The following is a 27,016-nucleotide window of genomic DNA, read 5'->3' on the forward strand; positions in this document are numbered from 1 at the left end:
GAACAGAGCAATATACTCGAGGTACTTCCTGGTGCAGAAAAAAATAATAAACCGTTTAGTCCCATTTTGGACCAGCCGTATCCTATAAAAGTCTCTGTGGATGGCTTCATGGTTCTAGAGACCTTAAGGTGCCAGCCTGTGCACTTCTTATGTCTAGCTGCGCTCCTTTGTGCTAATCAGTGGTAGAAATGCCATTTTATGGTAACTGTATTGGTAGCTGCCTAACATTCAATAATCATGCACTGCATTTTCTAGGCCATAGAGACAAGTCTCAGAGTCATAGACCTCCCAGAAACAATTCACTTCAATTCAATAGTTTTATTGTTTTAGTTAATTAAAACCATAACAATAGTTTGTATTACAAATGCAATCTATAACTAGGATAAAAAAAGGATTAAAAGTGAAAGTGCAACTGTGCGTTATAAAGTGCAGACTTTATATTCCTTATGTGATGGTTAAAAGGAGAAATGCTAACGCCGAATACATATCAGATTAAAAGGGCTACCATCCCGGTTGATCGCCCAAATTAATTACAATAATCCCTACACCCCCCAAAACTGTGGTATACGAAAATATCTGTTAGATAGAAGCCATTGCCAAGAATTTCATCAGTTTGCAATTTAAGTGTGAGTGGTCTGGCTTGAGGCTCGCTCTTATAGGTTCTCTGCATGATTGGATGCCTTTGTCCTTAAAAGTCATTTTAATAACGTTGATTGAAGATTGTGCAAGTGGGGGCAGATACAGACTAGATGGTTACAGCCTTCCTTTTCTTCTTTACAAAATCTGCATTCTGTGGGTCCAGTATAATCCCAGGTTGGTCAACTAGCCAATGCTGGTATTCTGCCAAAGCGCAGGTCCATTATTAGTCTGTGTTTTGTGTGCTCTGGGAAGGGGATGCCTAGATATGCCACTGGTTTTAAGGCACCATAGCTATTGATCACCATTTAGGCGTGAGATCGAGTGCTGAATTTGTTTTTGTCTGCCAGGCGCGACTACAGTTTTACAGCTTTGTTGATCGCCCTTTTAAAAATATTGTATGACGTACTCATGCCCCACAATGCAGTCAAATCTAACTGTTTGATGGAGTTTTCTAAGTATTTATGGTAGACCGACTGTGGTTCACTTTGTAGAGCTGCCCATAGGGCACTGTTTTGTGGGGCGTCTTGTGTTTGCGGTATCTTGAGCCAGCATTTTATTGTGGTTGAGCTTCTATCCAGCTCTTGCTTTATGAGTCCAAACTCGAGGCAGATTTGTGCAGGAGATGATGTTTGAGGCAAGGAGAATGCTCGCTTGTAAGTGTTAATCTGTAATTTATCCAGTAGGATGGCATCTTGTCCCTTCATGGCTGGGCTTACGTATGTGATTGTTGGGAGTAGCTTGGCAGAGATGACTGCTAATAGCGGCCAAAAAAGGGAACAACGATTTTTTCCGCTAACATGCTGAAAGCGTAGGTTAGGGCACTCCCTTTCTTTGCAATATAATGTTTCTGGTGGGAAAAGGTGCCCTCTAAAAATCAGATACAAACCCAAATATTTGTAACTGCCTCCCACTTCCAGGAGAGTGTTATTTAGGAAGATTGTGGCTGCCCGCATTGGTTGGTTGGAGTCCGACATTATTTTTGTTTCTGTTGTATTTGCTTCTAAGTTTTGGTTTTGACATAGGTGACCAATGCGTTTAATCTTTGCAGGCCCACTTTTGTGATGCTGAACAGCACAATGTCCTCTGAGTAGGACAGATGAGAGAGGCGGACCCAGCTGGAGCGAATGAGAATTTACTTGATCTATGGCTGGAGAGAGATCTGCCATAAATAGATTAAAGAGATGAGGCGCCAGCACGCATCACTGCTTGATTCCTTGGCTTGTTGGTATTTTCCTAGATATTCTGTTGCTGTTCCAGATTTTCACTTGAATCCAATTTTCTGAGTAGAGCTGTTCTATGGCTCAAAGTATCCTTAAAGAGATTACTAATTTCCTTAATTTATTCCAAAGTAACCCCTTGCTGAGACAGTCGAGAGCTGCTTTAAAATCTACAAAGCAGAGATATAATTTCTTCTTTGATCTTTTACTTTGTTTGATTATGAAGGAGGTTTCTAGGATTTTTGTTGCTGTACCTAAGTGTTTACTACAAACTGATTGGTTTAACAGGATTATCTTGTTTGAGTTTGACCGGGCAGTCAGGTCGGCTAGTACGCGGGAGGCACAGTCCTTTGCTTCAGAATTCAGGAGTGTAATAAGCCTATAGTTGGCAGGGTTAGTCTGTCTCCTTTAAATATCGGGTTTATGATGAAGCCGCACCAGCTTTCTAGTATGATGTCGCTTGTCTGAACTTTTTGTATAGTGCAGATAGCGCCACTGACCAATACTAACATTTTTCTTTAAAGATGTCCTGTGGTATATTTTTTGGGCCTGGCACTCCATCATGGCATCCAGCAATTATAACTTTCTTAACTTCAGAGGGTGAGTGTCAAATGGTTTTATCGGAGATCAAGTGACACTCCTCTTTAAATGGATCAGGCTGGCCGAGAGGGGTACCTTCTGAAACTGGCCTATCGCCATACTGATTGATGTTATCTTCATTGGCGTAGTATTTGCTAACGGCAAAAACATTGACAAGGTGGTAGGCTGGCCATGTGCGTTAACTTCTGAGATCGTAAGGGGGTCATTTGGAGCAGGCCTGTCAACATGCTGATTTATGTTATCTTCATCGGCAGACTATTTGTTGACGTCAAAAACATTGACAAGGTGGGAGACCCATTGTGGCTCTTGTATATTTGAGTTGCTTATTGCTTTTGCTGGGCGATTAAGGCCGTTTATTGTTTCCCAGAATTTCCTGAAGTTTGTCTGCCTGGTGTTAAATATTAGCCTTGACCAGAATGCCTCTTTCCAGCTCTCCTATTCTCCCAAAGTTGTTTTTGTACTATTTATTTAGGTATTTTGCTCTTCCCCAAGGAAAAGACTGCTGAGTTCCTATTCTCAGGTGCTAAACTTTGACCATGTGTCTATTTGGGTGCTGCTGGCACTATACTATATTATACTGTTGGTCATAAGACTTCTCACCAGGTTAGCAAGATCTACTATTGAGTTGCAGTTCCATCTCAGATACTTTAGTTTGGTCGAGTGTAAAACGCCTGCTTCCGTTGGCATCAGTAGATAAGTTTGGGATGTTAGCTCTAGCAATAGCGTCTGATATGAATGAACGCTTTCTGTTGAGCATAGAACTTTATATTGCTGACTCAGTGGAATTAATGGCAGTGAGACAATTTTATAGTCAGTGATAGATTCGGAATTTGGGCCTACTAAATAAGTGTAGTTCGGGGGGTGTCTTATGGAAACCTTCCATTCAGTAGTACTTTCTTACCTAGGATTTCCAGGGTTGGTAAAAGAATTTCCCCAGTTGGGTCCCACCGTTTGACAACATACTTTGAAACGTGCCAGAATGCGTTCTCCATGGTTAACATGTTGTCTTCATCAGGAGACTAGTTTACATTTGTGTTAAAGTCACCTGTTAAGATTATGTCCCATATAGGTTTTAATTGCTTATAGTCAGCTATCCTTGAGGTTATTGTTTGTAGAAGCTCTTTCCTTCTTGCTGAATTAGGATGAAAATAAACATTGAATAAAAGTAATGGTGGTCTGTTGTCTTTGGCTCATTTGTTGAACTTGATTGTTTGGAGACCTGGATCTGCAGAGGGTAGATCTTGGGTGGAGATATCTAAACGAAAGGTATGTATACTGCGAGGCCTCCGTTAGGCGTTCCATAGGTTTGCGTTTTGGTGTCCGGGATTTGGTAGTGAGTGTAACCTTCTACTGGGAGGGCTATCATTGATAATGTCTCTTGCATGGCAATGATGTTGAAGTTTTTCCAGTTTTTTAAGGTTTTGGCCCCAGCTATATTCCACGACATTAAGTGCAGGGCCATGCTCTCCGGCCTAACATTTCCCTGGTGGCTGATTCAGAGGCTCTCTGTCGTGTTTCCGTCCAGTTTAAAACTGTGGGTATCCAGTCCCACAATGTCCTAGTTGCCTGTCTTGGTATGGTCATCCAATCATGGCCGTTATTACTGATGATCACGATTTGTGGCACCTCCTGGTCTGTTGATTCGGGGTGCATGCACCCTATTAATTTTGATGGGACTTACCTAGTATCATTCTGAATGGAGATAGTCTTGTTTGGGATAGTACCCTGCACAGGTATAGCATTGGGTTCATGCAAATTGATGACCAGTTCGTGTGTGATGGAATGATTTAAACTCCCTGCCCTTCTGTGTACTACTAGTTGTAAAGCCGCTGAGCTACTAATGGGGATTGCATCTTTTTTCCGTGCTTTATGGCTACTGTTGTTGGCTTCTGCTGGTTTGTGATTTTGCCATTGACCCTCAGGACCTTTTATTGCTTCTTCCAGCAATAGTGAATGTGTCTGCTATTGCAGAATACGTAGTTGACATTATGTCAATAAAAGAGTCTGGTATATTACCTGGGAGGCACCCTTCACTGTGGTCTTGTTTTGTCCTAAATATTGGGTAGATCCCATTTGGTTCGACCTCCTTAGAATTCTGTACCTTATTTCTTACTTTTCTGTTATGTTTTTGCTGGGATTGGGGGAGGAATCCCTTCCTCACTCACCGGGGATGTTTTATCAAGGATTTTGGATACTGCCGGCAGAAGCAAGATAGGACGATAGTTGGAGGGCAGTGAAGGATCCAGAGACAGTTTCTTGAGGACAGGGATAATCATGGCTTGCTTCCAGGCCAAAGTAACCCAGGCAGAAGATAGAGACAGATTTTGTAGAGTGTTAACAGCCGGGTTGATGATCTCAGCTGCATCAGCGAGCAGCTTTGGCGGGCAAGGATCCTTCGGAGAACCTGATTTGAGTGTTTCAACGGCCATCAGAGAGTCCTGCAGAGAAATAGCTTCAAAGGTCACTAATTTATGTTGGCGGACCAAATTCCTGGAGCTAGAAAGATCGACCGCCGACTTCCGGTGGTTAGTGGTACTGAGAAAAACTTGAATAAGTTTGATCCTATCCAAAAGTGGACGGCCAATACCTCACACCATTCCTGCGAGGCCATTATGGCACGACTCTCCACTTTGGGGGAGTGAAGCCCTTCATTAAGGAAAAGATTTTCTGGGCTTTGTTGCCTGACTGGGTATATACTCCTCATAGTATAGGCTTTTTTCTTTGAGAATAGCAGCATATTATTCCTTTTGAGCCTTTCTAAGATTCTCTTTATCAAGCGAGCTATACTTATGCCTCCACATGTTACACCCTTGTCTTAAATGTCAGGAAAAAATACAATGAGCGAAATTAAGAGACAGTTCAATTTACTCTAGGGGAGCATTTAAACACACTTTGAGATCACTTGAAGCTTCATATGTCCTGAACTCCTTCACTTAAAGAATTAAATTACATCACCCTCTTCACTGTACTTAAGTCTGCTTTTCTTAGTAGGATAGGCATTTTATATCTCCTTCCTATGTTTAATCCATCTCTTTTAACATAAGTTTTAAAAGGGTGCCAAATTCTCTTGAATGTATTCATTCTCTCAATAACAAGGGCAGAAAGTCACTTCATTTGTATGGATATGCCATACCTTAGTCATCCATAGTGAGGTTGATGGGGAGGTTTGTGTTATTCACATAAGAGGAAGAGTTAGACATGCAGCTAGCAGCACATGTGTCATTAGTTTGCCTAACATTATTGAAAGTGGATAGATACTTTCATATCCCGGATCCCTCAAAAGAACTGCCTCCGCATCTATTGATGGCTCAATTTCTGTTTTTATTTTAATCTGGGCTATCACTTTGCACCAGTAATTTTGGATGTGTGGGCAAGTCCAACACATACATTTATAAGATCCTTACATATTTGGTACTGGTCCCCTGCTACATTGTACAGGACTGGACTGTTACTGTCTGACACCTGCTGGTGATGTGGGTAGGGTGGTTGTGACAAGGTGCACATCCTGTGGTGATGTTCCTTACTGCCCAGTTACTGGCAAGATGTCTGGAGTGTCTTGATGAGATCGGACGATGTTGTGATCCACCAGTCTGTGCAACTTGCCCTTCTTCACAACATGGCTGACTTCATTGTTTCCTGCTAGCACAGGAAGTGTTGGCTGGCGACTGGATCGGACACCGATAAACTGTGCATCCTACGCTACTAGAGGCAGCTAGTGCTTCCTACTGGGACAGAATGGCTTGCAGAATTGGGAAAACTCGTGGATTGAGAATGCATAATTTACAGACTGAATGAGCAGATGGACCTCGATGACACATTATGGGAACCCTTTTGATGACCAGCGTGTCCGGTCTAGGAGGACCCCCTGTTGACCTTGGGGACAGAAGAGGGGCGGATATCACACCAGTGTCTATGAGCCACAACCCTACCTTGACCTGCTCATTCTGACAGGTTCACCGGGGCCTCCAGGCCCTTGTCGGACCCTTAGAGTAAGCAGTAGTACAACTTGGGAGGACATGGGATCATGGGCTACCACCTATGAAATTTGCCTAGGGCCAGGGAAATGACACAGCTGAGCCCTCTTTTGACCTGGGGCTGTTACCTTCATTACTTGTCCCTGACTAGGGACTACGTTCTATGAGTGAACCCTGTGGGGATATGGAAGGGGGGGGCATGAGAGGGTGGTGGAGAGCAGGACATGTTTTTGAGGTTCAATGTTTTAAGGTGGGCTGTTGGACATTTAGTTGCAACTCCCAAGTTGTTGCTTTTTGTACTGACCCTCATGCCTTTCCAGGAGTTGGGGAAGTTGTGTTGTAATCCTATACCTTAGACTTCATTACTAGATGCATGATGGGCTTCTGCACTGTGCTGGCTATATCCTGTTGGTATTGTGTAAAACGCAATAAATACATTTTGCAACCCCAAAAAATATCTTTTTTCTACACTTCCTTTCCAACACAATTCTGAACTCCCAAACATCACATTCAGCCATGGAGAGCCAAGTATCACCTACTCACTGCTTTATTTGTATGCCATATTTACTGTGAGCATATTGATGACTTTGTTGCTCTTCCCCATATGTTAATCCATTTCTCTACTGGGCTCTCATTTCATAGATGTTTTGCCCATGATACCAAATATTCTTGCCTTTTAGCATACATTATATTAGTATGCCGTGTATGGAGAAAAAATACAATTCTTTGTTCCTTCCTGGACAAATAGCTATTGCAGTACTGTTTTCTCTCTGCTTACCGTATGTTTGTTTGTTTGTTTGTTAAGACCGTGGGTCAGCTGAGTAACTCAATACTCATCTGTTCATCTTAAATTAAACTTTTCAGTGCATGCTTGTCTATCTATGATTTGCCCTTCCAAGAATAGTTCTCTTGCTTTGGGCATGTCCTGGATCAAAGTCTGACAGCACAAGCATATTCAGTCAAGGTAGCAGACTTGTATTTTAAACAAATTTCACCAGGTCTTTATTTACACCTGGAACATTGGCAGGGTTGTCGCAGTTCATCACATTCTATATAGATGTAGCTCAAGGTTCAATATTACTAATGGTGCATCGTCCAGGCTGCTCGTTATTGAGTGAAAGTAAAGGTGTCATCGATTCCCAACCCGTAAAATTCTTCTCAGTACCCCAGATTTTCTGGCTCTTGATGGGTTTGCCTCTACTTACATATACCACTTCTGCGCCCATGCCCAGTCAAACTTTACTCCAATCCTCAGGTGTCTCACTGCATTCGATGACCATGCACCAATCCAGCCATGGTTCTCTAGTTGGCATCATATGGAAAACAATGGTTCTGTCGGGTATAACCAAACAATTGCTTTGTTTTCAGTTATGAATGAATCAAAAAGAAAGTGGAAAAAAAAAAAAAATTTTTAAAGAATAATTACATTCAAAGGACCACATGAAGCAAACAACAAAAATACGGCACAAATCACAAAGACCTTCGATTGGCAGGGTGGTAAAATGTTCTTTTATATATAAATTACTTCATTTATATAAACACCCATAACAGTCTTCTTGCAAATTATGGCTGCCAAAGTTATAAACATTACGGTGAATTGGTGAATAAGTGACAAAGTGATCAAAGTGACAGGATTGATGTGCAATATATACAAAGTGAATACAAAAGTTTCTATGTACAAGATAAAAGTCGGCCAGTATTTGAAAGAGTACAATGACGCCGTTTCCCGGGGATTTCTGATTCTATGGGAAAGCGAGTCTCGGACTGGTCCTAGGTACTGTCGACGTTTCGACCCTGTATGTGCGATCTTATATCGTCACCTGGGTCTTCATCAGGACTTAAATATTAGCAGTGGCAACCTATAAAGGCAAGTAAAGCACGTGTCAACAACTATTTATAAAAAAGTCACACGTATATGGTCCCGAATAGGCCAAACGAGGCCTTGACTCACTTAGCCAAAAGGTCTAGGAAGACCCAATGTTCAAATTGTGTAGATCCGGTATATTCATCCAGCGGAGTATCTAGAAATTAATTGAAAATGACGGTAAATGGATGACATCATCAACCCATCACCATTGATTGAAGAGCTCGTTTCCCAAATATGGGATGTGAACTGACAGCGTGGGCGCATTAAGTCTCAGCATGATAATTAAATACAGTAGTATTCTAACGGTAAAACTAGTCAGGCGATGGAACAGACATGACTATGGAGCTCTTAGGTGCGAGTCATTCTAGATATAAAACGTTGTGACGGTGAGATTGACAGCTTGTTAAGAAACAATTGCGACCAGGGACCCACGTGAAATTCGTCCGGAGAAAGGGTGGCGCAACACGCTTGTATGCAAGATCTAATGTGACAGGCTTGGGTATTCTAATAGCGTAGAGAAAGGTCGGTATGCTCACCTGAGAACTCACTTATGAGCGAGAATGATTGACGGTGCGTAAACCGATGATTCGGTTGGGAGCAGGAGCAGTTGGAAGACTCTGACTGCGTCTACAAGGGAAGCCACACGGGCAAACTTAATTAAAACTGCCACGGGGCAAGAGCGGGGAGGAAAATTATTCCGTCGCGTTAATCAGAAGACTTACTTTGGAGGAGAGTCACAGACTTCTATCTCCAGGGCGGTGCTAGTTCCCGCGTCTCTGTCCACCTTTCGTTGCTGTTGGAAACCAGCGAGAGGCAGATCAGCCGGTATATACGGACAACCCGGTCCCTCCCTGTTGTGACGTAGAACGTATAGAAACGCTTGCGCGGTTGCTCAGCAACTAGTGAGGCGTCCTGGTAAATTGAGCGAGCCCGCTAATGGGGAGCTCTTTGCTGACGTCAAATATGTTTACTGGCTATTGACATTCAGCCATAAAATAACGGCCGTCAGAGAGGAAAACAATTCCCAATTACGTTCCCGTGCAATTGGTGCATCCCATTTATATCAAACAAAATGTGGACACAAACCAAAATGAAGCCTTGTCACATTATAAAACATGCCAAAAATAACTGGTCCCGTGTAGAGATGTGTTGCATTACTCGTGGGACATATTGAACATTGTACACAATTCTTTTCTTTGCAAATAAAATTGGAACATTAAAACAATGGGTTACATGAAATGTAATGTTTGAAAAGCAGTACACAGGGCCCTGTATACAGCAAACTTCTAAAAATATCCATATCAAACCAAATCCTTAAGTTATATCAAACCAGAAAAGACACAATAATTTATCAAGAGATAATATCACATCTCAGCAGAGTCCTGTGGATGTACAATCAGGTTACAAAGGACATGGTAAATTCTTGTACAGGGAGCAAATGGAAATTATACATTGTGTAAAGCAATTTAAGCAATAGATAAGCTATGAACAGAATTGGGTCACAATGGCATCATGAATTTAGAACCTGAATAAATCAAAGTGGTAACCAGTAGTAACTTATGGATAAGATGTGAAAAATCAACATGACACGCGGAAAGTGAGCCTTTCAATGAAGTTTAAACAACATGACATATAAGATCGTAGATTTGAACTGAATTAGGCTAAAACTCAAATGCACCACATAGCCCGCTTTAAGGTAACGAAAGTTTAATGCCCAAAAACCTTGGAGTGGTTAGAGAGAAAAAAGAACTGTTACAACCCATGATTCCAGTTGACCCATCTGTCTAAAGATTTCCTCTAAATCATTCAAAACTACTGTACTGTATCAAGGGATTGTATCCATCTGCATTCTTTTCTTTTTTGATAGAGTGTGAAAAAAGAACTGTTACAACCCTTGGTTACAGTTGACCCATCTGTCTAGAGGTTTCCTCAAACTCATTCAAACCCTGTTGTACTGTATCAAGGGAATGTATCCATCTACATTCCTTTCTTTTTAGATTGAATGTGATTGAACCACCTCTTGGAGCCAGAGTGACCTTTTCCAGCACACACCATTTGATATCCTCAGGCTGGTGGTTATGTGTGAGATAATGGTCGACCATGGGGGCCCCTTGTGTCTTACATCTGATGCGGCTCATATGTTGGAGCACCCTCACTTTTACCTTTTGTGTGGTTTGGCCTACATACAAAAAACCACAAGGACAAATTATTGCGTAGATTACGTTGCAACTGTTACAATTTGTGAAACCGTATAATTTGTAGGTTCTGTTGTGATAGGTGAATGAGGGACCTTCCAATGTCAAAGGACAGGCTTTACATTGGCCACATTTGAAATGGCCCATGAGGGGAGGCAAACCCAGGTAATCTCTGAGTCCGGGGGTTTTAGGTGGTTCCAGATATGCCTTGACAACATTGTCTTTCACATTTCTACCTCGTTTGAAGGCAAATAGAGGTTCCCCAGTGGTAGGAAGCTCACTCGAAACCAGGTTCCAATATTTTTTCATGATCTTCTTCATGGCATTACTTTTACTATTGAATGTGGTGACACATACAATACTCTCATTTTTGGTTGTTCTCTCCTTTACTTGCAGTAGTTGGTCTCTCGGGCAATACCAAGCGTGTTTACGTGCACGTTTCAATAAGCCGATGGGATAACCTCTTTCCTTGAGGCGAGTGGTAAGAATGTCAGTTTCTTTAAAGAAATCGGTTCGTCGTGTACAATTTCTTCTTAGTCTCAGGTATTGGCCGTACGGAAGATTGTCCCTAAGGCTGCGCGGATGGTGGGAATCGTATTTAAGGAGTGTATTCCTTTCTGTAGGTTTGCGATATAGATTGCAAATTAACCGTCCATCATCTACTTCAAATGTGAGATCAAGAAAATCGATAGATTTGTTACTCTGTGCCTTGGTAAATTGAATATCAATTGATCTCGTGTTCAACCAGTTGTAGAATTGTTCAAGTTCATCAACAGTACCCGTCCAGATCATTATGACGTCATCTATGTACCGTTTCCAGGCCGTAATCTGATTGATGAATGGATTTAAATGGCTGTAGAGATGTTCCTCCTCATATGAATCCATAAAGATATTCGCCAGGCTTGGCGCATAGGTAGCGCCCATCGTGACGCCTTTACATTGGTAATAGAACTGCTTCATGAATACAAAGTAATTATGTTTCATTGCAATTTCTAGAAGGCCTATCAAGAAGTCAGTTGGTATCCAATGTGGTCTTGGCCTCTTATCAAGGGTAGCTCTAATTACATCCAGGGCCTTCACCTGCGGAATGGAGGTATAGAGCGAGGATACATCCAATGTAACAAATAGTTGGGTTTGTATGTCGAATGGTTGTCCCTCCAATAGCTGAATAATGTGCATTGTATCCCGCACATAAGATTTGGTCTCCGGTATCAAAGGTTGGAGAAAGTGATCTATAAACTGGTTGAGAGGTTCCAGAACCGATTCGCATCCAGAGACAATGGGTCTCCCTGGCGGTTTGCCTAATCTCTAGTTGGCATCAGCGGGCTCTGAGGCATTTTTGATTGCTGTTCATATCTCTTTGGCTCTAAGGCCACATCACTGGCTTCTAAGTGTGGAAGGAGAAAGGCTAGATAGCTATTTTTTTTTTTTTTTATACATTTTGGGCTTGATGTAGGGAGGAATAATATGTAATATATTTTTCCAAAATGTTGTAGTTGTTTCAGCTGCTTCTTTTCTCTAGTCTGTTGTTTTAGCTATGTGATTCATTCTTTGGACCGTTCTAAGTTTGCATACCAAATATTCGATCTGCCTTTTTGCCTTTTGTTGTAGTTTAGATTTGCATATAATAATTTACGAGCCATGTCATATTTCTTTTATCCCCCCCAACTATCCTCAACTTATTTGAAAGCAATCCTATTTATGTTGTGCTTTGAATTTTTGAGTTAATTTTCTACCTCATCCTTTTTAGGTCTTGCTAACCTAGAAAACAATGACTGCATGGACAATCAAGACTCCTAGTATTACCGCTTCCCACACCCCAGCATACATCACCTCTCCATTATCTTTCTCCATAGAGTCATGCTCTAGAGAATAGCAAATAAGGGGCTTGATTTAATATTTGGTGTAGATCTTGTCTGCCAAATTATGAAATGTCCGTTAGGCAAGCAGACCTTTCAAGCAATGACTGGAACCACCATCAAGGCAGTTCCGGCCAATGTATAGTAACTTTGCCGAACGGTTCTGTAAAACATGACTGTGCCACTGCCGTACAACAAAGTTAACATCTTTTTTTATTTTTAAAAAGAAAACCCAAAGCGGTGTCTTCTTTTTGGAAATAAAAAAAAACATTGCCCCCCCAACTCCCATGGCAAGAGGGTATTTTTTCAATTTTCACTGCCCCTTAGCGCCAAGGTCTCCCTGTTCGCCCATCTAAATTAGGTGGGCATACATGCAGGTCAACCTCTGACAGCCCGTACTCCCTCTGAAGGATGTAACCACGGCAGAAACAGAGTAGACTCCGCCATTGTTACACCAAAGGTCTGCCAGCAGGATTACCATTTCTACCAAGAAATAAATTGGGCCCTAAAACTAGTGCTGTATCACTGATTGCCACTTTGCTGATGTACCAGTGTGTGGGTCTAGCAGAGATGGGTGAGACTGTGTCTAGAATGAGCATTACAGGGTCATGATCTTAACAGATTTTAATACACCGATATTCAGAAAGAACTGAGAACATCATCTGCCTGTTAATCTTGTGTGTGTTCTAATAGGCCAACATGTTGTGATGTTTATATGCTGATGAAGCTGGGGAGGTCAGCTCATCTGTCAAAACTTATCTCCTTCCTTTGACCCCATCACAAACCTCCCATTAGCAATCTTGCAGAAACATAGATAAGTGTCAATCTAGTTACGTCGGCGTCTAATCAGACAATTATCATCACTAATGTGTGGCCTGGGTTGACCTTCAATATTTACAAATCCACCAGTGATGCAGGCACTTCTCAGCATTTCTTATCCACTGTATTCATAAGGTTTCTCTAGGTCCAAGTCACTTTGGCATGGGGTTCTTCGATCTCTCAAATGTCCCAGGGGAGATGTTAGTTATTGGGGTATGTCAAGCATCACATTTTTCTTTGATTTTGAGACTGTACAGGTTGGATTCTCATGTTCCCTCTGCCATTGTTTGCTACTCTTTTGTTGCACTGGAATCATGGGCTGTTATGGTCCTGGCCCACACTTTGCCATCCGTCCAGTCAGTCACAATTTGTGTCGGGTGACGAAAAGTGCAATATTTCCCTTTAGAAATTACTCTCAATCTGTCTGGCAAAGTACTTAATGTTAATGTGAGAACAGAAGCACTCGGGCAATATCCAACAGAAGGAGGCCCTGGGACTGGGCAGACTGTAATATTGCTTCTCTGTCAGGGTAATTGCCTATTCATGTGCCCTTGACACTGTATCTGTTTTCAGAGATGGCACAGGAATAATAACAACATACTTTTTGGTTGTTTCTTTTGCAGGATCAATTTCTCAACAAAGAGTTCAACACTGGGGGTTCTCTGCTCTTTTTGGGGACCCCAATAAATCAAACATTGTTACATCTGGAACAATTGTCAAAATCTTCCACCTCCACCCCTAGTTATCGTGATACACTGCAGTCTTGTAAGAGTCTCTGTAAGTGTGTTTACTTCTGTCATAGTTGCACCTACTCTTTATGTTATTTTATGGACATCTGTAAGTAAATGATTCAAATCTATCCATACAGTATCTATCATGTGCTCCAGGGCCTCCAAAGAGCCTGAGAATGCTGACAGCACATCTCTTAATGTAGGTACAGAAGCAGACTCTCAGTCCCGAATCTTTGGTGCATTACTTTCCAAGACTTGTGCTTTGGGAGCACTCACAAAGGCGTTTCTCTAGTTTGTATTTTGCTTTCAGGTTTTTTGTTAGTATGATGTACTTTTTTCAGCTTGAGCTAGTGATGAGACTTTATCAGTATTGCCAGTTATATTACGTGACGGCCAGTGGTCTCACCTTAATCCCAGACCTGCGTATCCTGAAGGGGGGGTTTGGTATGGAGTGATAGGAGGGTGGAAACATATTACCACCAACCAGGACTCCCAGAGTTCTCGCTCTGCATTTACAGCAAGATTTGCTCTTGTGGCCTGTCAGTATGTTCTACCCTATGTCAGGTTTCGCCAGTCGATCCTGGCTGTTCTTAGTCCCCCTGCCAGTCGAACCTGCCAGGGCTTAAATACTAGCCCTCAGGTGATGAGTCACAGAGGAATCAATGTCACTATTGTCTTTTTGGCCTGTATTCTACAATCAGACCTTCCTCAAATCTATTTTAATATTGTGCGATCCAACAGAGTACTGCACTCCCTCTTTCAATCATGATTATTGTCTTGCCTGGTTATTATTTTCGCCTCCTCCTTAGAGATACTTCTTATGTGTCTCTACAGTATTGAGATTTATCTGGATATGTACTTAATTTACAGCCTCTGTCTGGCCAGAACCTGGGCCTGCTCCTTCCTGGAGTTCTTCTTATTCCTTTTTTCAGCCAAGACCATGTGGTATCCTCAGCCAACTACGTCTCACTCTGCTCCGGGGTTATTTACAGCCAAATCACACTCTCTGGCTCACGTGGCTCTCACCATCTACCCTGCGTCGCTCTAGATTTGTTTGCAGTTGAAAATTGGAGCTGTGATATTCCAGCACCCAGGGGCTTCTCTGGCAAGAAGGTAAATCTGTTTCAGCCCCATGCCCTACCTTGCTCCCACAAAGATCTGTTTCCATCATCTTCTAAATTCGAATTACTGCTTGCATCTGGATCCTAGCTTCTCTCAGCTTATCAGCTCAGTATGTAGGCAGGCGAACAGGTCAGAATGATCATGCATTCACCAGATTCCAGGTTTGTTTCCTAATGTCTGGTTAGTGTTCGTCCTCCTGAATCAAGATGAACACAGATTTGCGTACATCACAACCGAGATCTCTCTTAGTCTTCGGTCACCTTGCTTGTGAGCACACCATGCCCTCACCCCTAATTCCGAAATGTTATTGAGATTGCAGCTTGCCTCAGGGCTCTCTTCCTTGCCATTTTTTTCTACAATTCATTTAGTATTCCTCAGTCATTGGTCCTGAAGAAGCACAACTCCAAGTTTATAATGAATGCAGGTAGTGACTCAAAGCTGAAAACAAAAACAAAATCAGGGGCATTTTTAATGCGAGATGCTCTTCCTGACTGTCCACAATTAATCATGGGAAGGATGAACTAAAGCAACCTATCGCACATCTGTGAAAAAACGGATATTCTCCTTACTAGATCTCAACCCTTGCATTGCTTTGACTACATAAATTGCATCTTTAGCCATTCCTCAGTTTAATTATTTCGAAAGCCTTGAGTCCTTTTTGAGAAAAAGCTCTCCACCAGCAACCAATTAAATTACCTAGCCAAGTCTTCCAGTCACCACATCACTTCACTGTCTTCCTTGGTTTCAAACATTGAACTTCCCCCATTACGGCTTGGTGGTCCTCCTTTCTAGAATAGATTGTGCCGACTGCTCTTGAACTGATCACTTCCGGTTGTCCTCATCCAAATTACAATACAACAAATCATTAGACTACTTTTCTAAAGTATTTCTTAGGCCACACTGAACATTTGACTATCCATCTCTGCCTGCTTAGCTTCAAGACTCTCTTTCTCGCCTTCAAAGGTGTGGAAAAACATGGTTATAACTAGCTTCAGCCTGATTCAGGAGATCCTCCCCATGGAAGATGCAGACACTCGTGGGAACTGCCGAAGTCAAGATTCCTCAATCATTCACAGGACACATCCCTGTTCCCTCAGTTATGAAACTCGCTTGTTCTGTGGCTCTCGAAAAGACAATTACGCCTTCCTTCACCTGCTATGGCGTGCTTGTTTTGCATCACTTTGTCATCTCCTGCTACTTTGTACCTTACTTTTCCCTTCCCTTCCTCTCCTTGTTCCTCCCCCATTTTCTTCTAGCCAGCACATCTTTAATTTGCACAGGCAGCCCATAGTTTGCTGTTCACCTTCTAAAGAGCGCTACTGTTTGCTTGAGCTGTTTACAAGTACCCAACAACCTCTGTGCCATGCCCACGTGTTTATAGCTCAGCTATGTTTATGCCAAATCTTTTAAAGATTAGATATGAATTCCAAAAATTATTCAGAATTCAGTAGGTCTGTTCAAAACATTGTTTGCGGTCTATAACCATGGGTCAAAATGTACACCCTCTCCCACTATGCAGTACAGACAGGGCCGGCCTTTGCTAAGATAGCGCACTGGGCGTGGGCGGAGAGACATTTTGCGCCCTGCTGATGGTAGTAAATTAAATGAGGCATCAGGGGGTCCGTTTTTATTTCACTGGTAAGTCTCTAGCTGAGCAGTGACTGGCCCCTGCACACAAACATCCCCAGACCTCCCCCAGCTCACTGAACTCACAATAGCTTAGCTGCCTCATGCAGATGATGGTTTTGTTGATGTATGCCAGCCAGTGGCGGCCGGCATGACTGGTGTGGGGGCGCAGATAAAAAAAATAAACTTCCCTTGCCGCCGAGTTCCGCGTCTCTGCTCCCCCATGGAATTCGAGGAACAGGAAGCACAGCAGCCCCCACTGACCAATCACAACGGTGCATTGCAGCAATGTGATTGGTACTCACCAGGCTCCCCATACCAATCGCAACGATGCAATACAGCGTTGTGATTGGTTTTGAGGGTCCTGGTTCGACGCTCAACCAGGGAATGGAGCCTGGGCATGTTCTCCATGCAGGCTGCAATGCAGTCTCCACGGAGAAGCAAACAGTCATTGTGCACTTAGGAGTGGGCAAACCACTCCTTCCCTGACCCGCTTCGAGAGCAGAGCAGCCCCCCCCACCGACCCGCCTGCAAAGAAGAATAAAATTATAATAACGCACAGTTATTATCATTTTATGTTTCTACTACACACTGCTTAAAAGCAGTGGGGCGACGCTCCTCCGCCATAGCAGAGGACCCTCTTCTGGTGCCAGTAGGGGCCAGAGGGGTCCTATGAAGGGCAAGGAAGGGGGCTAAAGGGGTGTTAAAAACATCGCCCGCCATATGATAATGAATGACTAAAACCACATTAAACTGGCAAATCAGACAGGAATGAACAGGCAGGGACAAGGGCAAGATGAGAAGAGCGCTGCCGTTGGCTTAAACTTAATGCACACAGGTACATGCGCCCCTCAAAAAATTGGCGGTATGGGCCCAGCTCGCCGATGCTAAAGGCCAGCCCTGAGTATTGAAGTAGTAACGATTTGGCAGACCCTAAGCCTCCTTCTTGACTTATTTTATTGACTGTATATAAACATACACCGTACGGCTGTGTAAAGCTCATAAATTAACTCTTCGGGGAGAGGGAACACACAATCTGCCAAAAGCTTTGTAAAGTCAATGGTGTATACAGTCTAAATTCAAAGCAATAAATAAAGATGCCTTTAAATTCTGTATTTATATTGGCACATTGGCTGCACCTCAAAGACAGAGGGCTGTGTCTTCTGAGAAATTGCTGCCTATTTTTTTAAATATGGAGATTGGTATTTACAAACATATCTCACTTTGCAGTCAGAGGAAGAAAAGTTAGTGAATTATGTGACAATCTTGCTTCGGTACACAGAGAATGAAACGAAAGGCCATAGGAGGTCATTTTTTTGGAACCCACAACAAAATGGAAATACCTCTAAATGAACTCTACACATTCAGCAGTTAGGAAAGCAAAAATGAGGACCAAGATTTGAATGGGATAAAACCAAATCAGAACACTTTACTTGGTGATGTACAAATGATAAATATTCACTGAAACCGGTTTCCAATACAGTATCATTTGTGTGCAATACAGTTTCTGTCAGCAAAGCTGTATGTCTGTGCAAATTTAGTGGCCATTTGAATGGAAAATGTGCTGTCTGTAAATTAGAGCACGCTACCACACGATGCAGTAGTGGCATTAAACAATTGTTAACCTCATGCCCACTAAAGGTAGGTGGGCTGCCAAAGTTTGATGTTCTAAAAAGTGGGTCATGGGCCAAAAACGTTCGGAAAGCATTAATCTATGGGGCACATGCATCTAAGTTACAATTTGCGATTACCAAATAGCGATTATTAAGGATTTGCTATTTGGTAATCACAAATGCCTGTGCATGTAGGAATCGCCCCACAAATGTGCGATTCCTTAACATTAGCTAATAGCGATTCGGAAATTGCGAATCGCTACTAGCTAATGTGACTCCATTCATTCCGATGGGCCTATGCCCATAGGAATGTGTGCGCTACATGGTACTTTGAAAAATACATTTTTGTGCATTTTTCAAAGCATGCGCATATTACCATCAACTTGAAGTTGATGGTAATTAGCGTTTGCTAAATGCACAGTTCGCATTTAGAAAAGGCTATGTGCATTGGCATTAGGGAATGGCAAATTGCTATTCCCTAAATGCATTTGCAATTTAGATAATCGCAAAGAATTGCGATTACCTAAATTGCGAATGACAAAACCTACATGCATTGGAAAAGGCCTTTTTCCATTCGCAAATGGGCTGATTTTGCAAATTGGGCCGATTCTGCAAATTGGCCCGTTTGCGAACGCATAAGGGCTTTATGCATGTGCCCTATATGAAGTATTTCTGTACATGCATTGCATTTATCTGATTTTCAGTTGATATTTACAAATTTTTAGAGCTGAAGCAGTGAATGGTGATTGGAAAAGAGGAAACTGAGCAGAATTGTGATGTGTTTCTGTTTCAGGCGACGGGTCGCACTCCTCTCATGGAAGCTTCGAGAGAAGGAGCAGCCGAGGTCGTCCGATCTCTTCTTCAAAAAGGAGCCGATGTTAATATTTTCGACAATGAAAGATATCATTCTGTTCATTTTGCTGCCAAAGGAGGATTTTTTGAGGTATTCCCATTTGCCACATATTGTTTAATATGACTTTCTATTTTACCAGCTTGACACTTATTACGTAGTTATTGCTAAGAGTCTCTATAGGCAGTAATGCATCATTTCTAGCCCACAGTAGGCATCTGGTTGGAAGGGCAGGAAGTTGGGAGCAAAGAACGCAAGATGGGGCAGGAGGGACAAGAGGCAAAGAGTCCGAGAGTGTATGAAATGGAAGTGAGGACGTCAGAGGATTATTGCATTTGATGGGGTTTAAGACTTGGCAGAAAGTAAGAAATCAAACGGTTGGGGGGAGCTGGGAGTGGAGTGTTCGAGAAAGAGAGGGGGAGACGGAGTGATACAGAGAGGGAGAGACACAGAGAAAAAATAAATATAGTTGGTCTTTCTAGTCTTGCAGGGCACTGAGGGCCTGATGTATAAAAAGCATATTGTGGGGGCTATGCATGCGATTCGCAAAATCACAGACAGGCATATGTATCAATGAAAGGTTTTGCGATTTCCAAATAGTGATTTTTAGGGAATCGCTATTTGAGAATCGCAAAACGAGATTTAATTAAAAAATCGCAAATATTTTGCGATTCCCTCATATTCCTTAATTGCCACTCGCAAATTGCGAGTCACAATTAAGGAATCCCTTCCTATTAATTCCCATGGGCCAAGATGCCCATAGGAATGAATGGAAATTGTGTGCGCAAATTGCGAGTACCCAATAGGTACTCGTAAATTGCGTACGCAATTTCAAGGTTGCAAGGGTTCCAAAAGGACACCCTGTTACACCCCTGAAATGTGCATGTGTGCACATGTGGCGCACATACATGCCCTAAGGGCATGTATGTACGCCACCTGGCACTTTGAAAAAAGCAAAAAAGTGCTGTTTCAAAGAATTTGCAAATTACCACCAACTGAAAGTTGGTGGTAATTTACGATTTGTTATGCCAAATTCACACAACTAAGGTGCTTTCTAAATCACATTTAAGGAATTGCAAATTGCGATTCCTTAAATGCAATTGCAAAATAGGGAATCGCAAATTTTGCGATTCTCTAATTTGCGATGCCCTTTTGGGATGATACATCCCAAAAGGCCTTTCCCGTTCGCAAACGGGCCGATTCTGAGAATCGGCCCGTTTGCGAATGGGAAAAGGGCTTGATACATATGCCCCAGAGCTTGCAACTCAAAATCCAAAATCCCAGTGTACAAAATGTACTTTGTGAGTCAGACAGAACTTTTTGATTGGTTTTGTGTCAGGTCGCGCACAAAATGTACTCTGGGGTTTCTTGGTGCTAAAAGATTTAAAGATGGAAGGTGTAAGAGCTAGCATAATCAAAAGAAGTACGTTTGGAGCACCTTCCTGAAGGCAGTGTGAGATAGATCACCTGGGGCCATATGTAGGTAGGGACACATTTACCACTTCATAAATACCGAATTTTACCGATTCGGTATTTATGAAGTGGTAAATGATATGTAGGTAATTGGTCGGTAAATATTACCGATTCGGAATGATTCGGTAATTACCGAATCGGTATTTACCGATTCGGTAATGAGGCATACCTTCCCATTGATGGGAAGGTATGCCTCATTACCGAATCGGTAAATACCGATTCGGTAATGGGGGGAACACATGCAAGGGTGGCAGGGTGTCACATTGACACCCTGTTGCACCCCTGAAACGGCCATGTGTGCACATGTGGCACACATACATGCCCGAAGGGCATGTATGTCTGCCACATTGCACACTTGTAGGCGCTATGAAATGCATTTCACCATCCATACTTTATTTACCACCAACTATTAGTTGGTGGTAAATACCGACTCCAAACATCACCCACACACTCCCCCTACATCTCATTTCTGTATTCGGAATTTACCGAATCGGTAAAATTACCGAATCGGTAATTTTACCGATTCGGTAAATTCCGAATACAGAAATTGTCCCCCTACATACCAAAAGCCAAAATACCGGTCGGTAACGGTATAATTACCGAAAATCGGCCGTTACCGACCGGTATTTGGCTTCCTACATGAGGCCCCTGGAGATGTAACAGTAAATTCTTCTAGAGTGTGGGTCCTGCTGATCTCTTGATCTTTTGACCTCAGCCATTCACCCCCACACTCACTGGAACAGACAAGAGAATGGAGTGTTTAGATAGCAGTGATTGAGAGGGAGCATGTGGAATACATAAGTGAGCTTAATACTGAGGCTTATGCTTCATAAAAAACCAAAAAACGAAGGGGACGGAATCCTATGTGGATAAATTAAAACTTGCGGTACTTAGTTCCACAATGAAATAGACATTTATCATTGGATATCTGAGTGTATCAAGATTACCAACAGGTCAATATTTTTTATTCAAAGTGCCAAACACAAAGAGTCTTTTACATTTTCCTTTAGACTTCTCATAAATACATTTTAAAAATATATGTTCGCTTGGCCCGTGTCCCTCCGGTTTGAAACGCTTGTCCCTTGTCCCTCAGGTTTGAAATGTATAGGTGTTTTATCTTACCACTCAGTTCATAATCCACCTGGAGATAGTCAAGATCGCAGGGAGTCGAACTAAGAGTCCTTCGGTTATTACTTGCTCCTTGCACTCTAAATGAGTTAGTGTATAATCCGTCCTGAGCAGACAGGAGAAGGGAGATGCTTAGGGCATCAGATGGAGGTAGAGCCTCGTCCCACACAAAGAAAACAAATATTCACAGCAGCAGTGAAACCTATTGGCTGTGTCAATGCTTTTTTGTGTAAGATAGCTGCCGGCACGTGCAGATCTGTCGTGGCCATTTTAAATAGGTTTGTAAAAACAATGAATTCAAAGATGGCCGCAATGGATGCACACACATTCACGAAAGCCATCATTAAATGCCTTTGTATTGTTTGAACATACTCACTAAAAGATTGCCGTGGCGCTTGTGTGTGCATCCTTGGTGGCTATGTTTGATTGGGTTTATTCACATAATACAAATCCATTTCTTTGCACCCAACGCATACGCACATATAGGAATAAGCCTATTTTAGGATGGATGCTTGATTATAGTGCGGAAGGGGCTAAAACCTAAAAAAAGAAGTGTGAGGTGGTGGGGATGGGTATGACAAGGGGTAGGTTGGGGAGCAATTGAAGAGCAGGTGATCATATTTAAAAAAAAAACTGCAGGTCCCTGTGTCAGCTCCCTGTCACTGCTGCGACTTCAATCCAGCCTTGTGTTGTGGTGTAGATTATTTGTGCTGTGTACATTTATTTTATTACTGTTTGTCTTCACTGCTGGTTGTTGTTTTTCTTCTTTTTGTCCCGCGGGTCTGCCCGCTCGCCTTCCCGCTGTTTTGGTTTCCCCACTCCTTTCCTCCCACGCAAGCAGAGGCCCACCCACTGTCTAGAACCTACTTATGGAAGCCACAGTACGGAGCAAGTAGAAGGGCCACGTACTAACTCCCTGTCACTACTCCAACTTCACTGCAGCCTTGTGTTGTGGTATACAATGTTATTTGTAATGTTTTTTTTCATTGCTGTTTGTCTTCACTGCTGGTTGTTGTTTTTCTTCTGTTTTCACCACTGCTCTGCACACTCGCCTTCCCGCTGCTCCGGTTTCCCTGCTCTTTCCCTACCACTTCACGCACTAGCAGAGCGCTGTCCACTGCCTAGTACCTACTTATAGAGGCTGCAAAGGCAAGCCTGTCTGCGCCATACCCAGCTCCAGGAACCCTGGTCCTTCCACACTGCGCAGCTACACCGGTGCATAGCTCCAAACTCTTGATCCCGGACACATCGACAACAGCTACTGCTGCTGCACATCTCCACGCACCACCAGAAGGCAGTTTCCCTGCCAGCACTGCTGCTTTGCCTGCAGCAGGAGACACCACAAATATGACTGCGTCCACCACGCTGACCAAGTCTGCCATGGCACAACTCCAGTGCATTCTGCTCAATGCACGATCACTCGGCAAACACGCCAAAGAGATCTGGGGCACGATCTGATCCCTCACTCTGGACGTCATCTTCCTCACAGAGACATGGCTGATCCCCGCCAACGCACCAGACATCGCCATCGCCACCCCCGAAGGCTACAAGTTTACACACCATGACCAATCCAACAAACACAGAGGTGGAATTGCCATCCTCTATAAGGACACCATCTTCTGCATGACCTTCCCAAAAGACTTGACCCTTATAATGGAGCACGTCAATTTCCAACTCCACACAGATGGAAAAAGCTCCATCAGAGACACCCTTGCCTACAGACTGCCAAGAACATGCCCCAGCTTCTGCAACGCCATACCTGACCTCATTGCGCCGATCACCTTGGACTCAGAGCACTACATCTTCCTAGGGGATCTCAGCTTCCACTCCCCATGACCCTAGCAACACCAACAGAACCAACCTCCTGGAAAGCATGAACAATGGTAGCCTCAAACAACTTGTCACCAACCCTACCCACATCGCAGGACACACGCTTGACCCCATTTTCATGTCCAGCGATAGAGTCAAATACAACCACGTCATTCAGCTCACCTGGACCGATCACTACAGCATCCGCATCACCATCTCAGGACCCACCAACACTGGCACCGTTCCCCCTCAATTCCACCTGCAGAGACTGGAAAAAGATATCGAGAGACCAGTGTAACAATGTTCTCATCTCCCACCTCCCAGACACAACATTTGACTCAGAATAGGCGACAAAGAATTTCTCCCAGTGTATCACAGAATGTGCCAACACAATTGCCCCCGCCAAGCCAGCCAAGTCCAAAGGACTCACCAGAAGAGCCAGCAGGTTCAATGCAGAGCTGAAATCCACCAAATGCAACTGCTGGCAACAAGAAAGGAAGTGGCACACCAGCAAAGAGACAGGAGACCATACAGCCTTCAGGACAGCACTCAACTAGTACCACCGCCTTCTGAAAGAAACAAAGAAGAAAGCCCTAGCAGACTGTATAGAAGCCAGCACAAACTGCAGCAAAGAACTTTGCACCATCATAAAGGAGTTCTCCAACCCCCTAGCCGCAGAGAATGACATCACACCCTCCCAAGAACTATGTGACACCCTGGCGGACTTCTTCCATGACAAGAGCCCAGTCATCTACGAAAACTTCGAACCCAAACCCCCACCACCAACGGCATTAGGCTGCTCAAACCCACGAACACAAAACCCAAAAAACTGCTCATCCACTAGGACCCTCTCACAACCCAAGCCACAATCGTCACCATGAACTCCATACACTCAGGAGATCCCACAGACCCTTGTTCTCGCCACATCTTCAACCTCTTGAGCAAGACAATTGGCGACGAGCTCATGAAAGTCCTGAACACCTCCATTACCTCGCACTTCTTCCTGGAGGACTGGAAACACACTGAAGAGAGGCCCCTCCTGAAGAAACCATCTGGTAACCCAGAAGAACAGAAGAATTACCAGCCCCTCTCCCTGCTCCCCTTTTAGTGAAGGTTCTCGAAGGCAATCAGCCAGCAACTCACCGAACACCTGGAACACAACACCATCCTGGACCCCTCGCAATCCATATTCCGAGCCAACCACAGCACCAAGACAGCCCTGATTCCAGCCACCGATGACATCAGGGCCCTCCTGGACCGCAGCAAAATGGCAGCCCTCATCCTCCTGGACATATCAGCCACCTTCAACACCTTCGCCCATCACATCTGGATCAACAGACTCCACCACATCGGAAACCAGCAAGACACCCTCAAATGGATCGCCACATACCTCACCGGAAGAACACAGAGAATCCATCTCCCACTGTTCACCTCAGAACCCAAGAAGATCGTCTACGGCATCCACCAAGGATCATCCCTCAGCCCCACTCTATTCAACATTTACATGGCCCCACTGACCAACACCATCAGATCGCACAGACTCAACATAATTTCCTATGCCGACAACACCCAGGTCATCCTCGCAATGTCAGAAGACCCTGTCCATCACCAATTTCCACAAATGTATGATGAACGTCGCCGACATGATGAAGGATAACTGCCGCAAGCTCAACAGGGATAAGACAGATGTTCTCATCTTTGGGAACAACACCTCGCCATGGAGCGATGCATGGTGGCCTGCGGAATTCGCCCCACCCCCGCCTGACAGACCACGCCAGCAACCTCTGCATCATCTTGGACAGCTAGCTATCTATGAAGAAACAGGTAAACACAGTCCCACCCCCCTGCTTCCACACCCTGTGCATACTCCGCAAGATCTTCAGGTGGCTCCCAGGCAACACCAGAAAGACCGTCATGCAGGCCCTCATCACCAGGGGGCTGTACTATGGGAACACACACTTCGTAGGAATCATAACACGCCTCCTGATGAGACTTCTGACAATACAAAACTCAGCGGCAAGACTCAAGACCTGGCTGTTCGAATTAACAAATCACCATGCAGCAGCTAGCAACTCCACGGGTGATTTGCAGTGCTATATAAATGATTGTTTGATTGATTGGAGGGGTAGCCAATAGACTTCTAGCTGTGCACAATACTTTTCGGTGTGACTGACCTGCATAAATGACATATTGTATGCTTTTAGATCTCCCAGACCTTGGTTTGTCCCTTTCCCTCCTGCAGGCACCTATACAAAGAGAAATGTGCATACAGCTTAAAGATGACAGAATTCAAATGTGAAAGGCCAACAACTCCTTCTAATCTATTGTGTGTCCCAAACGCTGTACAAATACAGTTACCTTAAGCCTATGTGATGTCATCTTAAGGATTTCACAAGGGAGATAAATGACTCATAGTGCTACAACATTTAACACAGTTTACTATGAAATTCCACTCAATTTCCTTTCTTCCAGAACAGGAAGTGAAGGTCAAATGTTGAAATGCTTCGCTTCCTTCTCCAGTATTGAATCTTTCATAGATGCACATGCTTGAATCTTCCCCGTTGTCATGCTGGGAGTTCCACTGTATTTAAAACAAACAGTACTATGTAGGTACATTAACAGAATAGAGAAAGCAATTGACACTGTTAACCAATTCATATTGTTTTAATGGACCCTAAATTCAGCCAGGAGGCAAGACCCTGAACCACTCTAGCCCTGCTGAGCCACCATACCTCAGATTTCATTGCTGAGGATCAACCTGAGGAGAAGGAAGTACTTGAGGACTATTAGAAATGGGGGTTTCTAGTTGGCAGAGGTAGGTACCTTTGTCCAAATAGGGACCCTTGCTTCTAGTCAGGGTAAGTGGTATACACACTTTAGATAACCCTTGCACACCTCCTGGGTAGATTGGCACGAGCAGACAGGACTTATCCCAAAGGCAATTTGTAAAGTATTTGTACTCAAAACACACAGTAATACAGAGATAACACCACAAATGAACACTACGCCAGTGTAGGAAAAATAAAGTATCTTTATCTAAACTCAACAAGACCAAAACAACAAAAATCCAACATACATGTAATAGGAATATGACTTTAAAAGGTTTCAAGTAACTTGGTCCATAGAAAACTATGGATGCGTGACTTTACACAAAGTACCAGTAGATGTGTCAAATTCACAAGGCCAAACAGCCGCAGAGAAGGGAAGCGTCGAGAAACAAAGAGATCCATCAGTTCCTGAGTTCTTGGGGAGGCGATGCAACAGTTCTGCTGCACGCTAATACTTATACCCCATTTTGTCTTTGTTCCCTTGGTGCAAGGGTCTCTGACCCCAGTCCAAACTAGTTCTGTCCTCACTGGTACAGTATTACCACAGGGGCTGGAGACAGCATTTTGCAAGGGAGACAGGCCCTATTCAGGTGCAAGGAAAATTCCTCCATCTACTCTAAAAGCAGCCAAGCCCCATTCAGCTCAGCTCTGAGTCATCCAGGAAGG

The 27,016-nt window shown here is 43.5% G+C and overlaps 1 protein-coding gene across 3 annotated transcripts in view; it reads left to right on the plus strand.

Annotated features, from left to right (window-relative positions):
* ANKEF1 (ankyrin repeat and EF-hand domain containing 1) overlaps positions 1-27,016 on the plus strand; it is a 250,905-nt gene that overhangs the window by 102,625 nt on the left and 121,264 nt on the right. For all 3 annotated transcript variants that reach the window (XM_085612664.1, XM_085612665.1, XM_085612663.1), the window contains one exon: positions 19,056-19,205. In XM_085612664.1, coding sequence (XP_085468790.1) covers positions 19,056-19,205 — 150 coding nt within the window. The remainder of the gene's footprint in view (positions 1-19,055; positions 19,206-27,016) is intronic.

This window comes from Triturus cristatus, chromosome 6 (assembly GCF_964204655.1).
Source record: "Triturus cristatus chromosome 6, aTriCri1.1, whole genome shotgun sequence".
NCBI classification, from domain to species: Eukaryota; Metazoa; Chordata; class Amphibia; order Caudata; family Salamandridae; genus Triturus; species Triturus cristatus.